This window comes from Melanotaenia boesemani, chromosome 13, assembly GCF_017639745.1.
Source record: "Melanotaenia boesemani isolate fMelBoe1 chromosome 13, fMelBoe1.pri, whole genome shotgun sequence".
NCBI lineage: Eukaryota > Metazoa > Chordata > Actinopteri > Atheriniformes > Melanotaeniidae > Melanotaenia > Melanotaenia boesemani.
In genome coordinates, this window is record NC_055694.1 from 12644879 (window position 1) to 12665124 (window position 20246).

Sequence of the window (20246 nt, forward strand, 5' to 3'; positions counted from 1 at the left end):
CTGTGTGACATTATTTATTTGGTGCCTTTTTTTTAGCCAGGCAGTGGAGCTATCTTGCATGGTCTTGATTATTTTTATGATGTATGTCATCTAAGTCCAGTTTTTACCTGATTTTGCTGTGTCAGCGTTTGTGTCAGAGAGGAATGAGCATTACAGGCAACAGTGTGATCTTTACTAGTCACTCCATTAGATAACCCTTGTTCTTGAGGTTTGACCTGTGGGTCTGATGTCACCGTACAATAAGTGCATGTAAATAGGCAGCTTATGACATAGTGAATAAGATACCACCGAGGGAATCATGTCTTTTTGCTCCATGTGTATCCCCTATTATTTTTCCCAAACAAAGCTGTTGTTTGTGCTTGTCCGCTAGGCCACAGACTGCATTCTAGGACCAAGAGAGAGAAAGAGAGGGCTTTTGTACTAGGACTGAATAGATATTACAGTCACAGCCCACATTAAAGAGACACAGCTCCTGCCTAAAAGCCTCTCCCTCCCTGTGGGGTTAAGAGCCTGGGGACTTGCATAATGGGCAACATGTGCATAGACTGCACAATGATGGGTGATTTCTGAAGAAGCATGTACATGCAATCATGCACGGTGACACCTCTTGATTCCTACCCACGGGTCTAGATTATTTATCTATGTGGTCATTGTGTTCTTGTAAAACACTCAAATTTGTGAAAGATGAAAAAGAAATGTAAAAAAGGAAACCTGGGAGGAGGTAAAGTGGATAAAGACAAGGGATTACAGCTGTGGACATGATCGCTCGTGTTGGGTCAGGAGTGGACTATTTACTGTCAATCATTACCATCTGACCCCAGAAAGGCAGGAAGATGGGGAGAACTTACATAATAGTCGGCAGGATGATTAGGGACAGAGGGATTACAGGGCTGAGAGCAGTGAGTGAACTATTAATAGTGAGTGTGGATGGGGCACCCTTTGGGGCTGCACACTATGCAAACAACCATCAACACCAGCCTGGTCAGCTCTAATGGCCTTGGTTGTCACAATGTTTTCCTGTTACACAGGATATCCACTTAGACAACATCATAACATTCCTGTTACCATTTCTTTACATGTGTAGACTAAATTAGGAAAATCATTTATCTACATTTTTGTTTATGACATATGATAACATATGTTGACTCATCTTTTTAAACAGGCCACAGGCAGCCATGATGATCTGGGCTTTAAACTGGCTTAAAAGAAAAAATATATTGATTTTACAAATAACAAAAATATTTTAACCATACTGTTTGTTGGTAGAATATGTATGTCAGCCTCTCTATCTCTTAGGAAGAACAGGACCGGAAACTTTATTTCTACTTTGTGTGTCTACCTCTACCTCTGTGTCTATTTGCATTTGTTTGTGTTATTGAAGATAAAGCAGGAAACAGAAAAAGTGATATAATGACAACATGAGTGTGTGCTCAATGTAAATTGTATCAGCATGCCAACAGAGAGGTGTTTGTTAATTGATTTTATTTGCATGTGTTTGCGTGACTGTTCTTAAACTTTAACTACCAAGGCAATACACCGGCTGCTTTGCCGGTTTGTGCTTTGGATATGAAGAAACAAGCACCAGTGCATACTGTACATACAGAGATGTTTAATTACAGCCTGATGCATGTTTTGGGACTCACACTGATCACATGATTATACTGGAGAAATAAGTGCTATTTAAAGCAACTGCCACCAAGCAAAGAGGAAGATGAGAGATTTTTGTTGGCAGCGCCCAGCCCCAGTGAAAACTAGACCTGTTAAACTGAACTAGTTCTAGAAACAATAAAATCTTAGTGCTGCACACGCCCATCCTCTCTGCTTGACTCTTTTTCTAGTGATCTTCTAAAACTGTCTTCTTCCAAGTAGCCTTTGTGATCCAGCTTTATTTCCTGGAAAACAAGATGCATATCTTGTATGTTGTTAATGGTTTCAAACAACATTGCACCAAAATATGGCTTTTCTGAGAAAAATTCTCACAATATTCCTTTTGAGTTGAAAGATAGTTGTAAATGCTCAACTGCCCCCCACCCCCCTCAACTTTCAAAATTTGACTTGTCTCAAGTTCTTTTACTCAACATCAGATGCTAAAGACGGTTACAGAGCCTTCCATTCATCTTCTGTGTCCTTTACATTCATATTTTGGTTGTTTCAAGGGCTCTTGCTGATACGTAGCCCAACTCCGCTATCAAGGTAGTACCACCTGAAACCATGGGGGCAGTGTTGAGCAGTATAGCTGATGTGCCAACAGTGACAAGAACAGAGAAGAAGAATAAGCTGCCATATATTTAGCAGCTGCACAGGCCACTGCTGTCTACTGCACTGCCTCTATCTGAGAATGTACATTATCATGAGCTCCTCCACTGTAGCCATGTTTGCTATTGAGTGAAAGTGATATCTAGACTCCGAGGTGAACTCTGAACTTTGCACTGCCCTCTGGTGGACGTTTTGCCTACCTACCATACCGACATAAATGATGCATGAGAGTATGACAACAGTGACATTTGAAACAGATATACCTCCTTCCATACGTAAAGGGAGCGTAAATGGGCCTTCAGGGTGCATTCACACCAGGATAGTCCTCTAGAGGCTATGCAGACAAAGCTTTCTGTCTTCTGCGTCTTTTGTACATTATCATGATCTCCCCATACATTGTCATGTTTGCTTTTTTCTGAAACCAACGTCAAAACTCTGAGGTGATCTCTAAACTCTGCACTACCCTCTTAAGGTCCATTTATGTGTTGGAGCAGGAAAACATCTAAAACCTACAAGACTGCAACCCTCTAGGACCAGGGTTATTCACCACTGTTTTAATAACGACGCCAGTGTAAAGGATGCATTGACACCAGCATTCCTATTTAAGTACATAAAGGGTGCATGAATAGCGCTTAACTTTGCCACTGGTTACAAAATCATTGAACTACAAAGATTTCTCTAAACCTGTTACAAATCCTTACTGTAACACATTTCATAGCCCATCCAAGCTTTTTTGGACACAGGTTTTAAATAATAGCAGACAAATTAAGAAGAAAAACAACTTGTTGAAGATACTCCTGATGAACAGGTCAAGTTTGTGTGGGCTGTCACTTTCAAGTTGTTTTCGAGTTTCGTGCAGGTTTTGTGGCATTCAGCCTGGATGTTAAGTGAGCTCGTGTGTGTTATAAACTAACCAGATCCTGGAGGTTTCTTGGTAACTAGAGCAGAGGTGGTGTGTTAAATATAGAGGGAAGGCCTTGTCACCTTCCCAACAGCAGCAAAAAGCACACTATCGTACTGGATAATGAGTGACGGTGCCAAACAGTAACTGAGTGTAATAATAACATAATTTGCAGTATCGATGTCGAAGTGTCCACACAGAGCTCGTTTTAGTAAACGACCATGTTGCCAGTTTTCTTATAATTGTATCAAACTGTCTAAAAAAAAGTCAGCCTTGAAAATCATCCCTCTCTCTGTGACTTGACTCATAATAACTTTTTGCTGCTTAGATGAAATGATGGTCATCTACAAACCTTACCTGTTCATTGCAAACAAACAGATGCACACATATTTGGACACACATAACTGCCCCACTTTCAGCACCCTGAGCTTGTTGTTGCTGCTTGCTTCTTGGCTCGGCTAAAAGCGGTAGTCTCTGTATGTGCCTGGGCCTGGCTTGTTTACTTTAGCTGGCCCATGTGCTGTGCTGCTGCCAGAGAGGTGTGTTCTTGGCCCAGCCAAAGCCAATGCAAATTGAGGGAGGAAGGAAGGTAAGAGGGTGTCTGTTGAGTGTGTGGGTGTGAGAGACTGAGTGTATGGCTTTGTTTGTGCATGTTCTTAAATGTCCCCAATGCTGCACACATGCAGATACAGTAAAATGGGCTTAAGACCTCCATAGTAGGCATAGTAACTGCCTCATTAAATGCATTTGTCAGTGATGGTGCTTGTAAATTTAACAGCCTTAAGAATGCATGGTATCCTTACACCTCATAAAATACCATATTTAGCACATACTATGCATGTGTATTCACATGTTAATGTGACTGACATATTCAGAGTACCATTAATAAATTTACTGCATACAGTGCATGTACTGTGGATATACTGCATTGCTCTTGTAAACATCCAGATTTGGGTTGCCAAAAAGCAAAAACCCCACCCCACTACCTTCTGACACATACATACAAGTACCACACACAGACCGCCTTTGTTGACAGCAATCGCTGCTCTCCATTTACCTCTTTCCAGGCACTAAGTAAAGGCATGCCCCGTGCCTGCAAAATAAAGTCCCAGATTTTGGGGGAAAAAAAAGAAAGAAAAACAGATTACTGATCAGTGTTGTTTTGAATCTTTTGCATGTCTTTCACTTCCACCAAGAAAAAAAAAACCTCCATAGCTATTTCACAGACAGAAAGATGTCGTCTAGTCTATCTGCAGGCAGTGTTGCTGGTGATTAGAGCAATCAATGAATGGTAATGGTGGAACTGTTATCTGTCTGAGTTGTTTTTATGATGGCAGAATGTGGCAACCATCTGGTGTAAACATTGATATCAAAGTCAATCCAACAGCACCAGTAGATTAGCTTCAATGCGGTCAGTATGAGTAAAAGTCAATCAGCAATTTTCCCTTTGTGAAAAAATGCCTAAAACATCCCCATGTGTTGTTTTGCTCATCACATGAGCGCGCGCACACACAGAAAAAAGCTGCAGATGTTGTAAAATTGTGCTGAATGTGTGTAGCATCACGGTTGTTCTGGGAAGCAGAGGAAGGAAAAAGCTCAATGTCAGGAAATCAGGCTGGGTTGGAGGGGTTGGTATTAAAGGGGCCTGGCGTGTGTTGGTATCAGTGTGTTTGCATTCAAGTACATGGGTTGGAATTGAATTATCTCTGCCTTCAACTAATGGCCCAGTTATCCTTCCAGATTTTCCCCTCAGTCTGTCTGATAAATAACATTCACAAAAAAAAAAAGTCACACGAAAAGAGCAGTAACAGGGATGTTCATTTAATAAAACTGACAGCATAGTTTCTTTACCTCTGCGGTTAAGCTGATAACTTGTTGCCTATGTTGCAATAAAATAAAAACAAGCAGAACAGAAATGTTATTAAGGAACAGACAGAGGTTCATAAATCATAAGTGCATCCCTGCTTGGCCTTCCTTAGTGCTGGAAACAAGGCTAATGACTAAAACAGGACACGACTAATCTTGTTATCTCTTTATCACTTGTCCAGACTGTGTGTGTGTTCATGTGTATGTCTGTGGTCGCCTCCCTCTTGAGTATTTTTGCTGGTGTGTGGATATTATTCTTTGCATACCCTGATTGTCTCCATGTTGGTATTTTATAATTATGCACAACTGTTGTGCCTGCATTGCCTTCAAAGCTTATAAACAGACAGAGACAAGCACTTAGCCCATGTTTTAGGATCTTGGAGAATAAAACCAGCGTGCTTATTTACAAGGATTGCTGTGGAGTGCAGTGTCTGTTTCTGAATGATTCTTCCATATCTGGTACATTCCTTTGTGATCTGTTTGCTATTCATCCACCACATTCTCATCAGTGTGGGAGCTCAGCCACTTTTTAAACTTTTTTTTTTTAAAGTTTGACTGCATCTATAAAAATGTTTTAAAAACATACCATTTGTGTACGTATTAGGTTTCAGGTACATGTATGCTTGCTGATTTAAAGCATACTTCTGTATGTGTTTGTGGACTCCAGAATGAAGTTTTTTAAGTTTAGTGTGTGTATGTGTGTGTGCGCATTGAGTGCTCACTGTGGATCTCTGCCAGGGCTTAGGGCTTGGCTGAGAGAATGCCTCAAACCAGTTTACTCTGGTTGTGTAGTGGAGAAGTCTGGGGGTGGGACAAGGACCTCTTAAAGCTCCAGGCTCCATTTTTCTTTGCCTATAACTGTGATCTTTATACATTTCGATTTTTAAATATATATATATATATATATATACATATGGCTGATAGGTACCCACATCATCCTATTAAGTTTTGCAGCTTGCTTTTTTCATGACTTAAAAAGAAAATTTAAATCCATTTATGCATGTGCAGATGTGCACAAATGTGTGGGCAACTTCTTGGCCCTGCCTTAAATAATTTTCCCCACATTTCACTTTCAAGGACATCAAGAGCAGAGGTGAAGATTGCCAAGTAAAAACGATTGAGAGCATTAGAGTGTGTGAAGCAGATAAGTTTGTTTGTATTTGCATGATGACTCCAAAGACTATTCTATAATATTTTTATTACTGGATGCCAAAAGCACACTGTTTGGGGTCGCTGTGTGTACTAGTATGTGCATTTATTTGTGAACATGCACTGTGAATATGCATGCACCATCAGTTCAAATAAGCAGTATAAATATGATTTAAGATGAGGGTGGACTGCTCCGCATGGGGCATACTAACAGGAAGGGAGCAGAAGATGTCTCTCTCCTGCTCTCTCAGCAAAGTTTACTAAACTGCAACAGAACATCACAAAGCACTTTCACTCTAGGGCCTTCTATTACATCCTCATACACTCACAGGCGCTAAGAGCAGGTTTATGGCGACTCGGTTTGCAGAGTTGTTTCTCCCTCTGCTCTGGTTACATGTATTATGTTTCTGTTTCTCCATTCCACATGTCATCATGGTTATGCATAGTTTTACAGTTTTCACTTTGGGCAAGATTTTCTTTCTGAAAATTTTCATAACTGATGCACAGTAAAATACAGATGTGTGACAAAGTATGGCTGAAAATTGATTTGTTCAAACATTTTTCCTAACGCTGGCAATCCGTATTTGTGTGATTTTCAGGAAGCCTTCAGGCCATGCTGATAAGGAGGTGATGGCTGCCACCGTCCTTACCTCACTGTCTACTTCCCCTTTGGTGCTCTATCCTTCTTCTGCACCAACAGGTAACAGTACTGCCTCCTCGGCTCCTTTCAAAAGCTCCCTTCCGTGGGAGCTGCTCCATCAAATACTGACTCATTCTTTCAATTAAATAAATCAAGGACAGTTTCTTTAAATCATGCCATCGCTTACGCACTCTCAGCCCTGTTCAGCTCCGGATAGTACTCATCACAAATTACTTAATGTTAGTTTACCTTGACTCTGAACTGCTGAGTCGTTGATATGTTTACCTGTGTAATCCAGTGGATCCACTGAGAGTCTTGCATTGTTATTAGCACCGTTCCCTTATCTTCTAATGCGTACATGTTTCCCAAGCCCAACACTTATTGCCTACTGTTAAGCCTTGACTCTATCACCACAGCTCCTTTTGCTGTGTCCAGTATTGCCGTGGTTGCCATTACCATGCCAACCCCACCAGACGGCCAAAGTCCTGTGAGCTGTTTTTTTTTTTTTTCTTTTTTTTTTTCATCTCAACAGCAAAGCTGTTAGATTTTTTTCCCCTCATATAAAGGCATCTTATAAGAAGTCATATCCCAGGGGCAGATTGTTTGACATTGCTATATTAACTGGGACAAAGCAAAAGTAATTCAAGCACTGAAAGCTTTTATTGAAGAGTTAATCTGTCATTAGATTTGATCAGAGGATGCTGTGGGTGAGGAGCTAGGCTTTATAAAATGCTTGCATAGCAAAAAATATTTCAGATGCTGGTTGATATCTCAGTTTGATGGAGCTTTATCAAAATGTCTATGAACTTGCCTATTAAAAGTTCTTCATCTGAAAAACACGTTGTTAGGGTTTTATACATAAAATAAAAAAATAATAATAATCCTAATAAATCACTTATATTCACTTGCAGGGTGAGGTCAACTTTTCAGACCTTGCAAGTAGGATAAAAATTTATCAGATGTTAGCATTTATTGACACGTGATTAGCCATGTGCTAACATTCAAACGCTCATATTATCTGGGTTCCCTCATTTTACTTTACATCAGAAGTCTTTTACCTTGTCTTTTTTCCTCCTCTGTTTCATGTAGCTGTGGACCCTAGTGTGGTGGCACCCAGTGACAGAGGAACTGTGGTCAGCATAGACATATGCATCAAACAGAAAAGAGAAGGCTAGCAGATAAACAACTCTCACTTTGACCTTAAATAAAATGACTACACACTGATAATACAACACAGTAAAAAAAAAAAAAAAAAGAAATCAGACAGATAAGGAATCTGCTTACTTCAGCTGATGATAGATGGCTGAACCCGACTCATAAAAATCTTCCCAAAGAGGTTAACCCACCAGTTGGAAAGAACCCCCAGTTTTTTTTTTTTTTTTTTTTTTTTTTTTAAATAAAATCAGTTTATTGGCAGAAATGCAACAAATATATACACAACTGTGTTTAGAACGTGTTTGTGGGTTAATTATCTTAATATCTTTTATCTTTTTATCTTTATCTTATCTTTTGCGTTTTTCACTGCCACTATAGTTTTTTTTATGGTTGAAAAGAGAAGGATAAAATCAGGGGTGTTTAGTTAGTTGCAGTTCTGTTTTTGCTAACAGATGTCACTACCTTCTCCACACTTGTGCTATTTAATCAATGCCAGGAAATGGAGTTGGAGAATTCAGGCAAATCTCCTGTTATCTTCTGCCCATGTTTTAATGCTGTACTTCTAATTGTAGCTTAAAAATGACTCCATGAATGATTTCTCTAGTTTTAGGTGAAAATTCAACCAGTATGATTATTATGTTTAGGGTTAAAGTGAGGTTTAAATATTATTGGACAGGTCAAAGGGCAAAAGTGTGTAAATAGGCTTTGGATCCAATATAAATATAAGGACATTAAAAATGTTTGGGGGGACTTTGACCTAACCTCATGAAAAAATGTTAGGACATTTATTCACTGTAAGATATTACAATTTACACATCAAACAGGCTGTGATGGAGTATGGCTTTGGCAATATTTTACTTTTTTTTTTCTTTCAGTTGAACAATCAGGATTTGGGTCAGGACTGTCCTAACTTTGTGATTCCAATAATATTTTTATTCTGGGCCTGTTAAAATGATTCATACTTAAACTCATGTTCACAGTTTGCTCTTTACTTTTATTCACTTTTGTCTCCTCTCAAATGTCAAGCATCCAAATGAAACTATGTGCATTCTTTAAACTGCAGTCCCGGAGCCAGCCACCAAGACTTGGAAAGAGGTTCTGTCTGCCAGCTACAGCAGTTCAACCAGTGGCAACTGGAGCTGGGATGCCAGTGACCAGTCGGTGCCCTCCACACCGTCCCCACCACTTTCCAACGATACCAACAAGAACTTTCTGCTCTCATCCCCGGGTGATGATATCAGTGAGGATGTCACAGAGACCACACACTTCATGTTCGAGGACCCCATACCCCGGAAGCGAAAGGTAAAAATGAATCCTGTAAAAACTCCTGCAGTCTGAGCAAACTGCTTTTTATACTGTTATACTTATTGATATGAAGATTATAAATTGAATCCAAGTCTGGAGTTTTCTGAATATTCTCTAGTAGTAGAGGGACGTGATGCAACAACGCCGGAAAAATTAGGCATTATGCAGTTTAACAGCCTTTGACATAAAGCCAGTCACTGTCTGCTGTGAATGATGGATTAAGCTCGCTTTTTCACTTTACTTCCTCTCATTTTCAGTCTATAGTGTTTCAATGTCAAGAAGCTTTCCCTACCCTTTTGAAAACTTTCAGGGGAAGAGGTGGGAAGCTCAAGGGAGGATGAAGGAGAGCAGTCAGATGGGGGAAGGGATGGGGTATGGCTTAAAGGGAAACAAAACACAAAGGCAGTCCTAGTGTGTAGGAAAGGAAAGGAAAATTGATGCTTAAGGCACCAGTAGGAGACCAAACAGATCTCAATATTTCTGACAGCCGTATACTCCCTGGGGTAAGGCAGCAGTAAAAGTTATATAAAGATGTTCTACCTATCTATGGTAAATGGATTGTACTCACACAGCGCTTTTCTAGTCACATCTTGACCTCTCAAAGCACTTTCTACTAGCACACACATTCATACCCTGATAGGCACATTGTGAGGCAACGTGGGGTTCAGTGTCATGCCCAAAGACAATTCCGCATGTAGTCAGAGAAGCCGGGGATCCACGGCTATCTGGCTGGTAGACGACTGCTCTTCCTCCTGAGCTACAGCCACCTATACAGATGGACGGACAGACACTAAGCAGACATAATTCTAGTAGGATGCACAAGGAGGAACAAATACAAACAATTTGGGTGAAGGTGGGCTGAAATGTAAAAACACATTTTAGTTACAACTGTATAATATGAGAGTATATAACAAAATTATAAAACCTAGTCTCTCTAGCACACACAAAGTCTAAATATTTGAATGAAAACTCATTTATTTATTTATTTATTTATTTTTTTCATAAACTCAGATTAAGTGGAAGGAAATGCTCAAAAATGTGATTGGATAGACCAAAATGTGGAAGTGAAAGTTCTGTGTAGCTGAGTGCCCTGAATATTACTGCCACATGTGGAGATGTTACGATGCTGGTAGAATTTAGATAAAACACCTACTTTCAAAATCACCAGCAATAGTAACATCTGATTGGTTCATTCATGTGGTTCCTGTCAAACAGCAAAAAAAAAAAAAAAAAAAAACATTCTGGTAAATTCGCTTATGAAAACATAGTCAATATTTTGACATGGGGGAAAAAAATCTCACATCTGGTAAACATCGTCCATCATCACAGACCACACCATAGCAGCAAGCATCATCTACATCAAAACAAACAAGAAACAACTTGTGGCCCTGGTCTTACCGAAGCCATGTACTCCATCAAAGCAGAACACAGACCGCTCATCAAAATGTGATGAAGCCATATCTGTGTATGAATGGAGGAATAACAGACTCTTGTTTCTTATTGCTGCAGCTGGAGTCCCATCTCATTGTCTCAGTTTTTCAGAGACTAATCAAAAGTCCCAAGTACACTTAAGGAAAACAGATAAACTGCAGAAAGTGAAGCAGGAATATAAAGTGTTTTGTGACTTTGATGTTATATTTTGTGTGCAAAAAGATCAATATGTCAGGAAAAACAGGGGCTTAGCTACTGAGGTTTAAAACATCTATGTGCAGCTATCCATTGGATTGTAGGCTGATTTTGTACAGGCTGCGAGTTAAGAGGATTATTAAACATGGCAATCAGCCGTCTTACTGTAATTGTGTTGAGATGCAAGAAAAACTCTCAGGGAATTATGTGATTTGTGATTGTTAGTGGGATTAAAGTGTAGCTTTGCCATTTACTTTTTATTGTTGTTTTAAACAGCATGTTCGGGTACATGCATTTAGCCAGCACCACTCGAGAAGATTAATAGCAACCGTGCTGGTAAATCTGAGGAGAGAAAAGGACAGTCAATGAGAAATCTTTCAGATGAGTACTACTGGAAAGTTAGTGTACCACAGATGAAAACATGCTGCACTGCTGTCCTCAGTCTCTCCTACTCCCTCCCTCCCTTTTTCATGCCCTTTTCTTTTTTACCAGGGGCTGTTGGAGGATAATGAAAGCACACGCCCACTGTCTTTCATTAGTTGCGATGCAGGTCCCTGCATGCTCAAGCGACAGCTGCCAGAACCTGACATGTGAAAAATGATATGAAATAAAACCACATGTACTTTATCTATCCATCTCCTCACAGCTTGCTTATGAGTCAGGCAAGATAATCCTGTATTTTATGTTAAATCAGATTTTAGCAGGATTGGACACGATTCAAGGTCTCTCGTATTTGTGAGGAGGCCTTGAATCATGTTGAACAGTATAGGAACCCTCAGGTTTTACCCTTTTAACAGACTTATTTCAGTGCAATAAATTTCACACCCCAACCCACAGTATGTGCAAATAGCAAAGAGAGACCAGAATAGTTCATGTTTGTTTATCTGCCACACTGGTTTCATTGTACTCGCTTTGCCACTCTTTGTTTTTTTTGGTTTTTTATTGTCTTGTTGAACCAACAACTCCTTCATCAGGAGTGTTTGACTTGTGGAGTTTTGCGCAATCCCACAAAAAGGCCTGTCTTATAACTTGTTTTTATATTAACTTTTGTTTCTGTCAGGGTTAACAACTGATTTTCACTGCTGATGAGTAAATAATGTGCAGACTAAGTAACACTTAGTAAACTATTTGCTTATGTTAATGTTTTAGCATAGCTTCATATACTTGTTTATATACTTTTGTTTGTAGGAAAGTCCAGATTTCACCTAATTTGTTTTCATGGTCAGTGTTTGTTTTGTTTCAGAACTCCATGAAGGTGATGTTTAAGTGCTTGTGGAAGAACTGTGAAAAGGTGCTCAGCACTTCCTCAGGGATCCAGCGACATATCCGCACCGTCCACCTGGGGTGAGTTATTAACACCGCAAGAAAGCTGAGCCAGTGACTTGTTTATATTTTGTCTCCGTCTGCTCCTCAGGAAACCCTGGCCATTCTTGACCAAATGCTACGGACATAATTGTGCACCAATAAATGTTATGTTATATCACTGCAGTTTTTTTCCCCTCCCTGACTAAATTCCAACACACACCCACACACTTGTGCCCCGCCATTAGGCAGTGTTGAGCCACGCTGACTATCTTCATTGTGACATCATTTTTCAGATCCATCTGATGTTTTGTAGGACTTGGGGCTTATCAATTATTTTTCTCTGCTTCTTTAGGGTTGTAATTGGTACTAGACTAGAAAAGTGACACCTCAGTTGAAATGCCATCCAACTGTCAGCTTTTTACATCTAACTAAGCTTTTTGTATCATGCTTGCAATCTATCAACATTCATGTGCGTAAGGGTTCACCTATGAATTATCTCCTGATAAATATGTTGTTGATTGACAAAATTTGTTCCCAGTGCATTAAGCATAAGATTGCTGAGTTGCATTTTTTCTCTTAATTTTTGTGACCATATTACAGTTAATCTTGCCCTGTCTAATATTGCTGTTTTAAAATCTACATATAAGCTTACCTACATGCCCCAAAACAGAAATAATCTCCTAATATAAATCCTCTTTATGCACTGTAGTGGTTAAAGCTGTACAACAAACATGATGGATTGAAGGACTGTTACACCAAAAAGTCTAGAAATAAAAGACAGCCCTCTGTGTAGTTATAGACTTTTTTATGAAATGATGAGACCATTCTGGATCTGTTTTATCCATGGTACTGGGGTTCGGATTCATTGGAATACATGGCCCCTTTTTAAAGAAGAATGGGACTTCTTCAGTAAGCCAAACAGAGCTTAGATCTAGAATATTTTCTGCAATGTGGCCGAGTTATCTCACTTCGTGGATCTGAGTGAAGAAAATAATATAATATCAATGAGATTTTTTTTTTTTTTTAAAGACACATCCAAAGGCGGTCATAAATAGATGTTATAATGGTGGCTGGAATGGTGGTGTTCATTTTATTAGTATGTTATTTTTATGTTTGTTTTGTTTGTTTCTTTTGACCTGCAAAATAAGGGAAATTATGTATAATGTCTGTTAAAGAAAGTTCAGGGAAATCTCATAGTAACACTTATACATACTTCTTAATGACTTAGTGTGCAAAGTCATATACTTTGTCCACAGAGCTAGAAAAGTCACATTATTCTTTTTTGATTTTCTTTTGCGCCTAAGGCAGTACAAGTACATTTTCCTTAATAGACAGAGTTTAGATTTTATTTGATACTTTCTAAACATGCTACCGTTTGATTAATCTTTTACATAAAAAATAAAGCATTTTAGGGTTAGTTTGGTGTCATAGTTAAGGGCCAGATGCAGAGTTTTTGTTAATCAATCTCCAGGCTTGGTAATGGAGGACCCCCACAGAACATGTTCCTTTACTGCCTCCTGCTGTTGGAAAATGCATACTGTGCTTAACATTATAATGCTTTGGCAAACTGAAGTCTGTATTTTAAACTGCAGTATATTGTTTTTTTCATTACCTGCTAATACTGTTAATTGCATATATGCAGTTTATCATAGAAGTCAAAATAATTTAAGTTTGTGTTTTAAGTTGTTACTGCTTCATCCTTGCAGGCGAAACAGTGACTCAGACTACAGTGATGGAGAGGAGGACTTTTACTACTCAGAGATTGAAGTCAACATGGACAGCCTAACAGAGGGCTTGTCCAGCCTCACACCTACCTCTCCCACCACATCTGGCCCTCCACCCATCTTCCCTCCTGTGCTCGGTGATGGCCCACAGTCCGAGCGCTTCAGCATGAGTTGCCCGCAGAGCCACGCCCCTTCACTGCTCAGTCAGTCAGCTCCCTCCACACTCTGCCACATTCGCACTGATCATGCCTACCAGGTAATTCACACACAGAGTAAGACAAGGCATGTGCATGCACAGTTTTAAATTCAAAAACTAGAAGCAGCTGCAGTGCCATTGGACAAAAGACAAAACACTAAGCAGTTAGGGTCTGACTAATGCAGAGTTCACTTTCTTATCAAATGGAATATGCAGAGGTTGTTTTTGAGATCATTGCCAAAAATAAATAAAAACGGTTAGGATGAGTTTCTTTTCTCCTACACTCGTGTAGGAGTACATCACAAAAAAGAAGAAAAAAAAAACTTTCTTGCAAAATGTTACATTTGCATGAAAAACGGAAGCTGAATCTGTTTTTATTGTTAAAAAAAACACGTGAAGTCACAAAAGATTTAGTTATGAGATTTAATTCTGCTTCAACATGCAACACCTTATTTGAACTGTATTGTGGTCTGTGGGTTTTCATGTCTCCTCCTTTCTTCTTCGTCATTCTTCCTCTTCTTATTCTTCTCGTTCTTGCTGCACTAGTTTGTGCAAAGTTCTCATATGTGTGTTTGGTGGTAAATTATATGGACAAAGTTGGAAGAACACATTTGTTGATTGTATAAATATTTAAAATATTCAATATTGAATTCAGTTCTTTGGTTTGCGGTATTGCTTAACTTTCAGTTGCCATGACAACACAAAATGCACATAAATAGATGTACTTTATGCTTATGCTGGGAGCTTACTGTTCATGATGATTTTCAGTCTGTTTTGCAGTCTGATAATTAGTACTTTAAAACTTCTTTCTGCTGTTACCTAGTCACAGAAGTGGTTCCATACCATGTTCTGCAATAGCCTGTCTGTTTTGTAAACGTGTCATTGTCATTGTTATTCACACAACACAAAACAAATTGTGATAGATTTATAATAGATGCATTGAACCAATGAACCATTGATTAAAATACACATTTCAGGTTTAAAACTGGAGAAATTGTCTGTACTAACTGTTCGATCCATTTCTACTGTATTCTCCTCTTGTCTGTTTGTCTCTGCACATTTCCCATTGCTCCTTGTTTCTGTTGTGTCCTCTCCTGGCTGTGTGGGGTGGTTGTCCATGTTCCAGGCCACGGCTCCAGTGAGTATCCCAGTGGGTCCTGAGCTGGCTGGGATAGGCAGTGGTAATGGGATTGGGCCTGGAACTGGGACTGGGAATGACATCAGTGTGTCGTGGCAGTCCCCTCCTGTCATTTTTAAAGGCATCCCGGTGAGTGAGGCTTTGTCTCACGCCGTTTTATCTCTATCTTGTCTCTTTTCCTGCTGCTTTCACTTGTAGCCATTTAAGCTTTTTGCTGCTGTTTTTCCCGTCTTCCTGCTCCAGTTGAACCACAGTCATTTAAAACAGTTTACCTTTCTTTATCAGAGATTATATAAAAAAAAAATCAATAACTTAGAATTAAAAAAAGTGTCAATATTTGTCTGCATGTGCAGCATTAGAAACCTGTTTCTGATGTTGAACTATTTGTGCTGTGTGACATGTTGGGTTTATAATGTCATAGAAATGCAACATTTTATATTTTATCACAATTGGTTATGACAATGTGGAACCTAAAGAAAAAAATAGTTAATACTGATAATCCTCACTATAGACCAGCCTTGGCTTGAATCGGTAAATAGGTCTCAGTATTGTGAAACTGTCAACATTGAATATAGGCCTCAAACATGTAGGATGCACATGCATCTTAAAAGTACATCAAACATTCTCCGATCCAGAACTATTATTTGCATACCAAAAAAAAAAACTTTAAAATCAATAATAGAGCTACTATGCATCCACAGCATGGCTACATGCTTACGCTTTATGGGTGCACTCCAATAATACTTGTTTAAGTGGTGTGAAGTGGATTTTGTTGCATGTTTAATGCAGGCAAAAATAACATACGTTAGTTATCAGTTCCAAAAATTCATTTAGTCCCAAGCATAGGGTGTACATGTGCTAAACATGTGAACTGCAGCAGCACAGAGTTGGATGTGATTTGTGTAATTATGATGACTTTTGTTGGCTAACTTCTTAACATACAGCTTATAGTTTCAAATGGTGATATGGTGGCATTCAGTAATGGGATGTGGTTTTGTAGGTTAAAGTTTTGAGCTTCTCTACCGACATAAAAGTAGACTTTGTTGTTTTTTTTGTTTGTTTTTTTTATATATAATTATTGAAGCAGATTAAATAAAAAGTTACACTGCATTTACATTAAAAATATGCAAGAAAAGTCTACACAGATGCTCATCTCTTTAGTGCTCTTTATATAAACAATGCTGAACATATATGAGCTAAGAGATAATTTATTATAACAAAAAATTATATTTGTATTATCAGTATTTCATTATGCATTATATTGCTCAACGATTTTGCATATTTGAGCTATGTATTCTTTAAACAGATTTATAGTATAATATATATATATAGTTTCTTTTTCTTTATAACTGCATAATTTTCACAGAATCCAGTCTGTGTGAGCAGTGAACTGTGTAGTAATTGATTGTTTCTCTCTGTTCAGCTGTGTTCCAGAGTGGACCAGACACAGTGAGGCTTCACCCTGTCACTATATTATTGACACAGTAATGTTTTCCATTTTACAGGGGCCTGTGACTCATGTTCGCACTGTGAGCATTGGTGAAAAGCGGCAGCCTGCAGCCAACCCGCACACCACTGTTAACAAGAACCACACTTTAATAGCGCCAGCACCTAAATCTACACCAGGAACCAGGTATGCTGTGTGTGCTGAGTCTCTATAAATGTGTTAGGATTTTAGCTCAGACTATCTCCAGAGATCAAATACTAAAGAAACATTTATACTATAACCATATTCCAACACACTTTAAGCTGCGTATACCAAAATGTGTTTCTTTGTTTCTGCATTTGTCTTTTTCAAATTTGCTGACATCCGCTCTCCCTTAGTGGTGGACTGGTGTTCTTATATATGGAAGCAATCAGACTACATTAGTCCTCAAGTTAAAGTAGTGCAAGCAGGCTGATGAATCTTACAAGATCAGATATTGTAAAACATTTTAAAGATGGCTTTCTTGTACTGAATCACAAATGTACTGCCCTGTTTAAGGAACTGCTTGAGTTTGTGCGCCTGATCTATCCCCCTGCATGCTCACGAACACATATTGTCCCCTTTTGAATGTATTGTACAAACACATGTGTTTTTTTCCTCATGTGGGCGTATGGTTGTCTGTGTGCATGCCCTTACATTGTCACATCTGCTGTTACCAAGGAAACCCCGTGGGGAGGCTAAGAAGTGCCGAAAGGTGTACGGCATGGAGAAGAGAGACATGTGGTGCACAGCCTGTCGCTGGAAAAAAGCCTGTCAGAGATTCACCGACTAATCCAGTCCCCTTCCCCGGTCTGTGAGCGAGCTCCTTCCTACTCTGAGCGACAGCAACGGGGACTCTTCCTCTGAGGAGATGAGGGCAGATTTCCTTATGACAAAGTTCTCAGTGCTTTTTCCTCCAGGCAAGCAGAGGGGTTCATCTATATCTCATTTATGTTTCCAAACACAATGAAAAGATTAAAAACAAGACACATTATGCAGGTCTGGAGACTTTTTCTAAGACTGATACATTTTCATTCACAGTAAAATACAGAAAAAATTAACTTAGATTTTGAACCTTCAGATTAGATTCCTTTTTCTTTTTTCACTTGATAAGCTTTTTGATATACTCTGTTGTTCATTGTAAGCTACTGTTTATGAGGTGGGTTGCAACTCTTTTTGAAGGTTCAAGGGTTAACACCAGATGTGCTTTGTAGCATATCTGCTTCTTATCATCACTGTTTAAGGGACTTCAAACCTACCAATGCATAAAAACCTGCTCACTTACACCCAGCAGTTTAACATCACTGTCCTCTGCAGTCTTATTGGATATCAACTGCATTTTTGAAAACATATTGTACAATATCAAACAGCTCGTTTATTAAGCCAATCCATAACAGCCTGCTATACTTCTTTAAGATTTTCAAAGCTGCACAAAACCCCTCACACCAGGTGGTACAGAGTTTTACTTCAAGATATGTACACAATATTTGAAATATATTTCCCTCTCTTATTCTCTACTTTTTTTCACTAGAAATATGCACCTTGAAGAAATAAGTTGTCCTTTAGAGTATGACTGTAACCCCAGTATGCTTGAGAGAGAGGATATCTATTTCTAATATAGTTTATTTTCAGCAGTGAGTTGCTGAAGCAACTAACAGCTGCATTGTGCAATCAGAACAATGACAGCATTTAATAGTTTCTTTCAAGGTTGTCATCGACAACCTTGAAAGTTCATGCAGAAAGGCTCTGTTGTTCCGTTTTGACAGCTGATGCTCTTAAAGAGATTGTTTACCATAACGATGTGTGAATGATAAATGCCCTTTGAAATTTTAACTTAACAGTTTGACTGAAATTTATAGCGGATGTGGGAAAATAACATTAAGATTGTAACCTTACAATCAATACCTGATGATAAGTCAGGCATTTTGATTCACCTCTTACCGTTTAAAATGGAGAACATGATCCTTTAGTTCGGAATGATTACGTTAACTAACTTAGCGTTATCTGTAAAAACGATGCCCCAAGCTCACATTAATTTGGGGGAATTCATGCTTTCCATGACCATGTATGTAAACCATTTGGACACCTCCCATAATGGGTGTGTTATCAGGCTTTAGTACATTGTAGAGGTGTAAATTGAGCCGATTCACTTACAGAGTCTCTCCTCAAAACAAAGATCAGTGTTTTTCCTTCATTGCTCATCTTCTTTCTGCATGGAGGCTGATACAGGTGCATGCGTGGTCTACACGGCGAGTCTGTGTGGTTACGATTATTTATGCTGCGCGCTGTCCAGTGGAATCTTACCGACTGACAAGGTGGACAAATTGATGTTAAGCTGCCCTTGTGGCCAATGTGGCTGCGCAAAGCATGAATTCCCTTTAGTCCTTAAAAATGATCTTACACTCTGTTGCAGCATTTGAAGACAAGTACAGAGAATAAAATTGAATCAGTGCAAAGTTCGGATGGTGGTGGTTCGCTGCACATGGATTCTTATGGGAGTAAGATTTGCTTGGATTTAAAATGTTTTTACTAAAATGGAGTCTTACCTTATAGAAAAGGCCTGTTATTGTAAGTAAGGAAGCCAAGGCTTCCAAGCTGTAAGAAAAAAAAAAAAAAACTAAATTAAAATTATTGGTGGTAGATTATAGTTAGATACTTAAATTTTGTGATAATCTTTCAAAATAGTTTTAAAACAATACTGGCCTTTTTAAGGAAATATTTAATTTTGAACAAATTTTATTACTTTTTCTTTGTTTATTATTGAAAGAGATATTAAAAATGGAGGAAGGAAAAAAGTAATTTGATAATATTAAAAAAAGATACTGTCCCCTCCTTAAAGATTACCAATCTGAAATTGTATATATCCAAAGTGAAAGGCACCTATTATTGGCGTAATGACATAGATGGACTACTAAATTATCTCATAACTAATATTAATGATAAAATATAATTAGTAAGTTATCATCAAAGTAGTCATTCAAAGATCCCCAGAGCAGTTTTAACTGCATTTCCCTTTCTAGTGATGTGTAGATGTTATTAACCTCGTCAAAGTTGACTCAATCATTCTTTAACTTTAAATAACTTTGATAAAATATAATACTGATTGTTTTTTAAAGATAATAACCAGCCTCCTTAGAAACCACATAGCCAGGCCCTAGTATTTATTTCTATAGCCCAAAATTTTAAATGACCCTCAAGGGGCTTTAGAAGCTGAAACAATAATCACACCCCCTAAATGTAAAGCCTCGATTCAGATAACTGTCCTCAGAGATGGAGTCATGACAATGGATGTATGTTTTTGAAGAGATTCACACTTTTGCTATACATTAGCAGCCTTTTATCATGAATTCTGCTGCGTGTCCTCTGCTCTATATGCTCCAGACACTGTCCTGACATCAGTAGCACCGTATGACAGACACAGAGTGCCTGTCCTCTCCTCTGTGAGCGGGCCATATTTGAGCAGGCTCTTTCACTGACAAGTACAGTGCAACCTCAGACCTTTGTCGCCATAGAAACACCT

The 20246-nt window shown here is 38.7% G+C and overlaps 1 protein-coding gene across 2 annotated transcripts in view; it reads left to right on the forward strand.

The window, feature by feature from the left end:
• Positions 1-19377, forward strand: part of si:rp71-79p20.2 (zinc finger protein 704) — a 33914-nt gene extending 14537 nt beyond the window's left edge. Inside the window, exons 3-9 of one of the 2 annotated variants that reach the window (XM_042004001.1) lie at positions 6772-6872; positions 9031-9269; positions 12142-12242; positions 13910-14183; positions 15250-15390; positions 16767-16894; positions 17408-19377. In XM_042004001.1, the coding sequence (XP_041859935.1) occupies positions 6772-6872; positions 9031-9269; positions 12142-12242; positions 13910-14183; positions 15250-15390; positions 16767-16894; positions 17408-17519 (1096 nt within the window). In that variant the 3' untranslated portion in view covers positions 17520-19377. The remainder of the gene's footprint in view (positions 1-6771; positions 6873-9030; positions 9270-12141; positions 12243-13909; positions 14184-15249; positions 15391-16766; positions 16895-17407) is intronic. The other variant, XM_042004002.1, reaches the window with a different exon arrangement.
• The last annotated feature ends 869 nt before the right edge of the window (positions 19378-20246 follow it).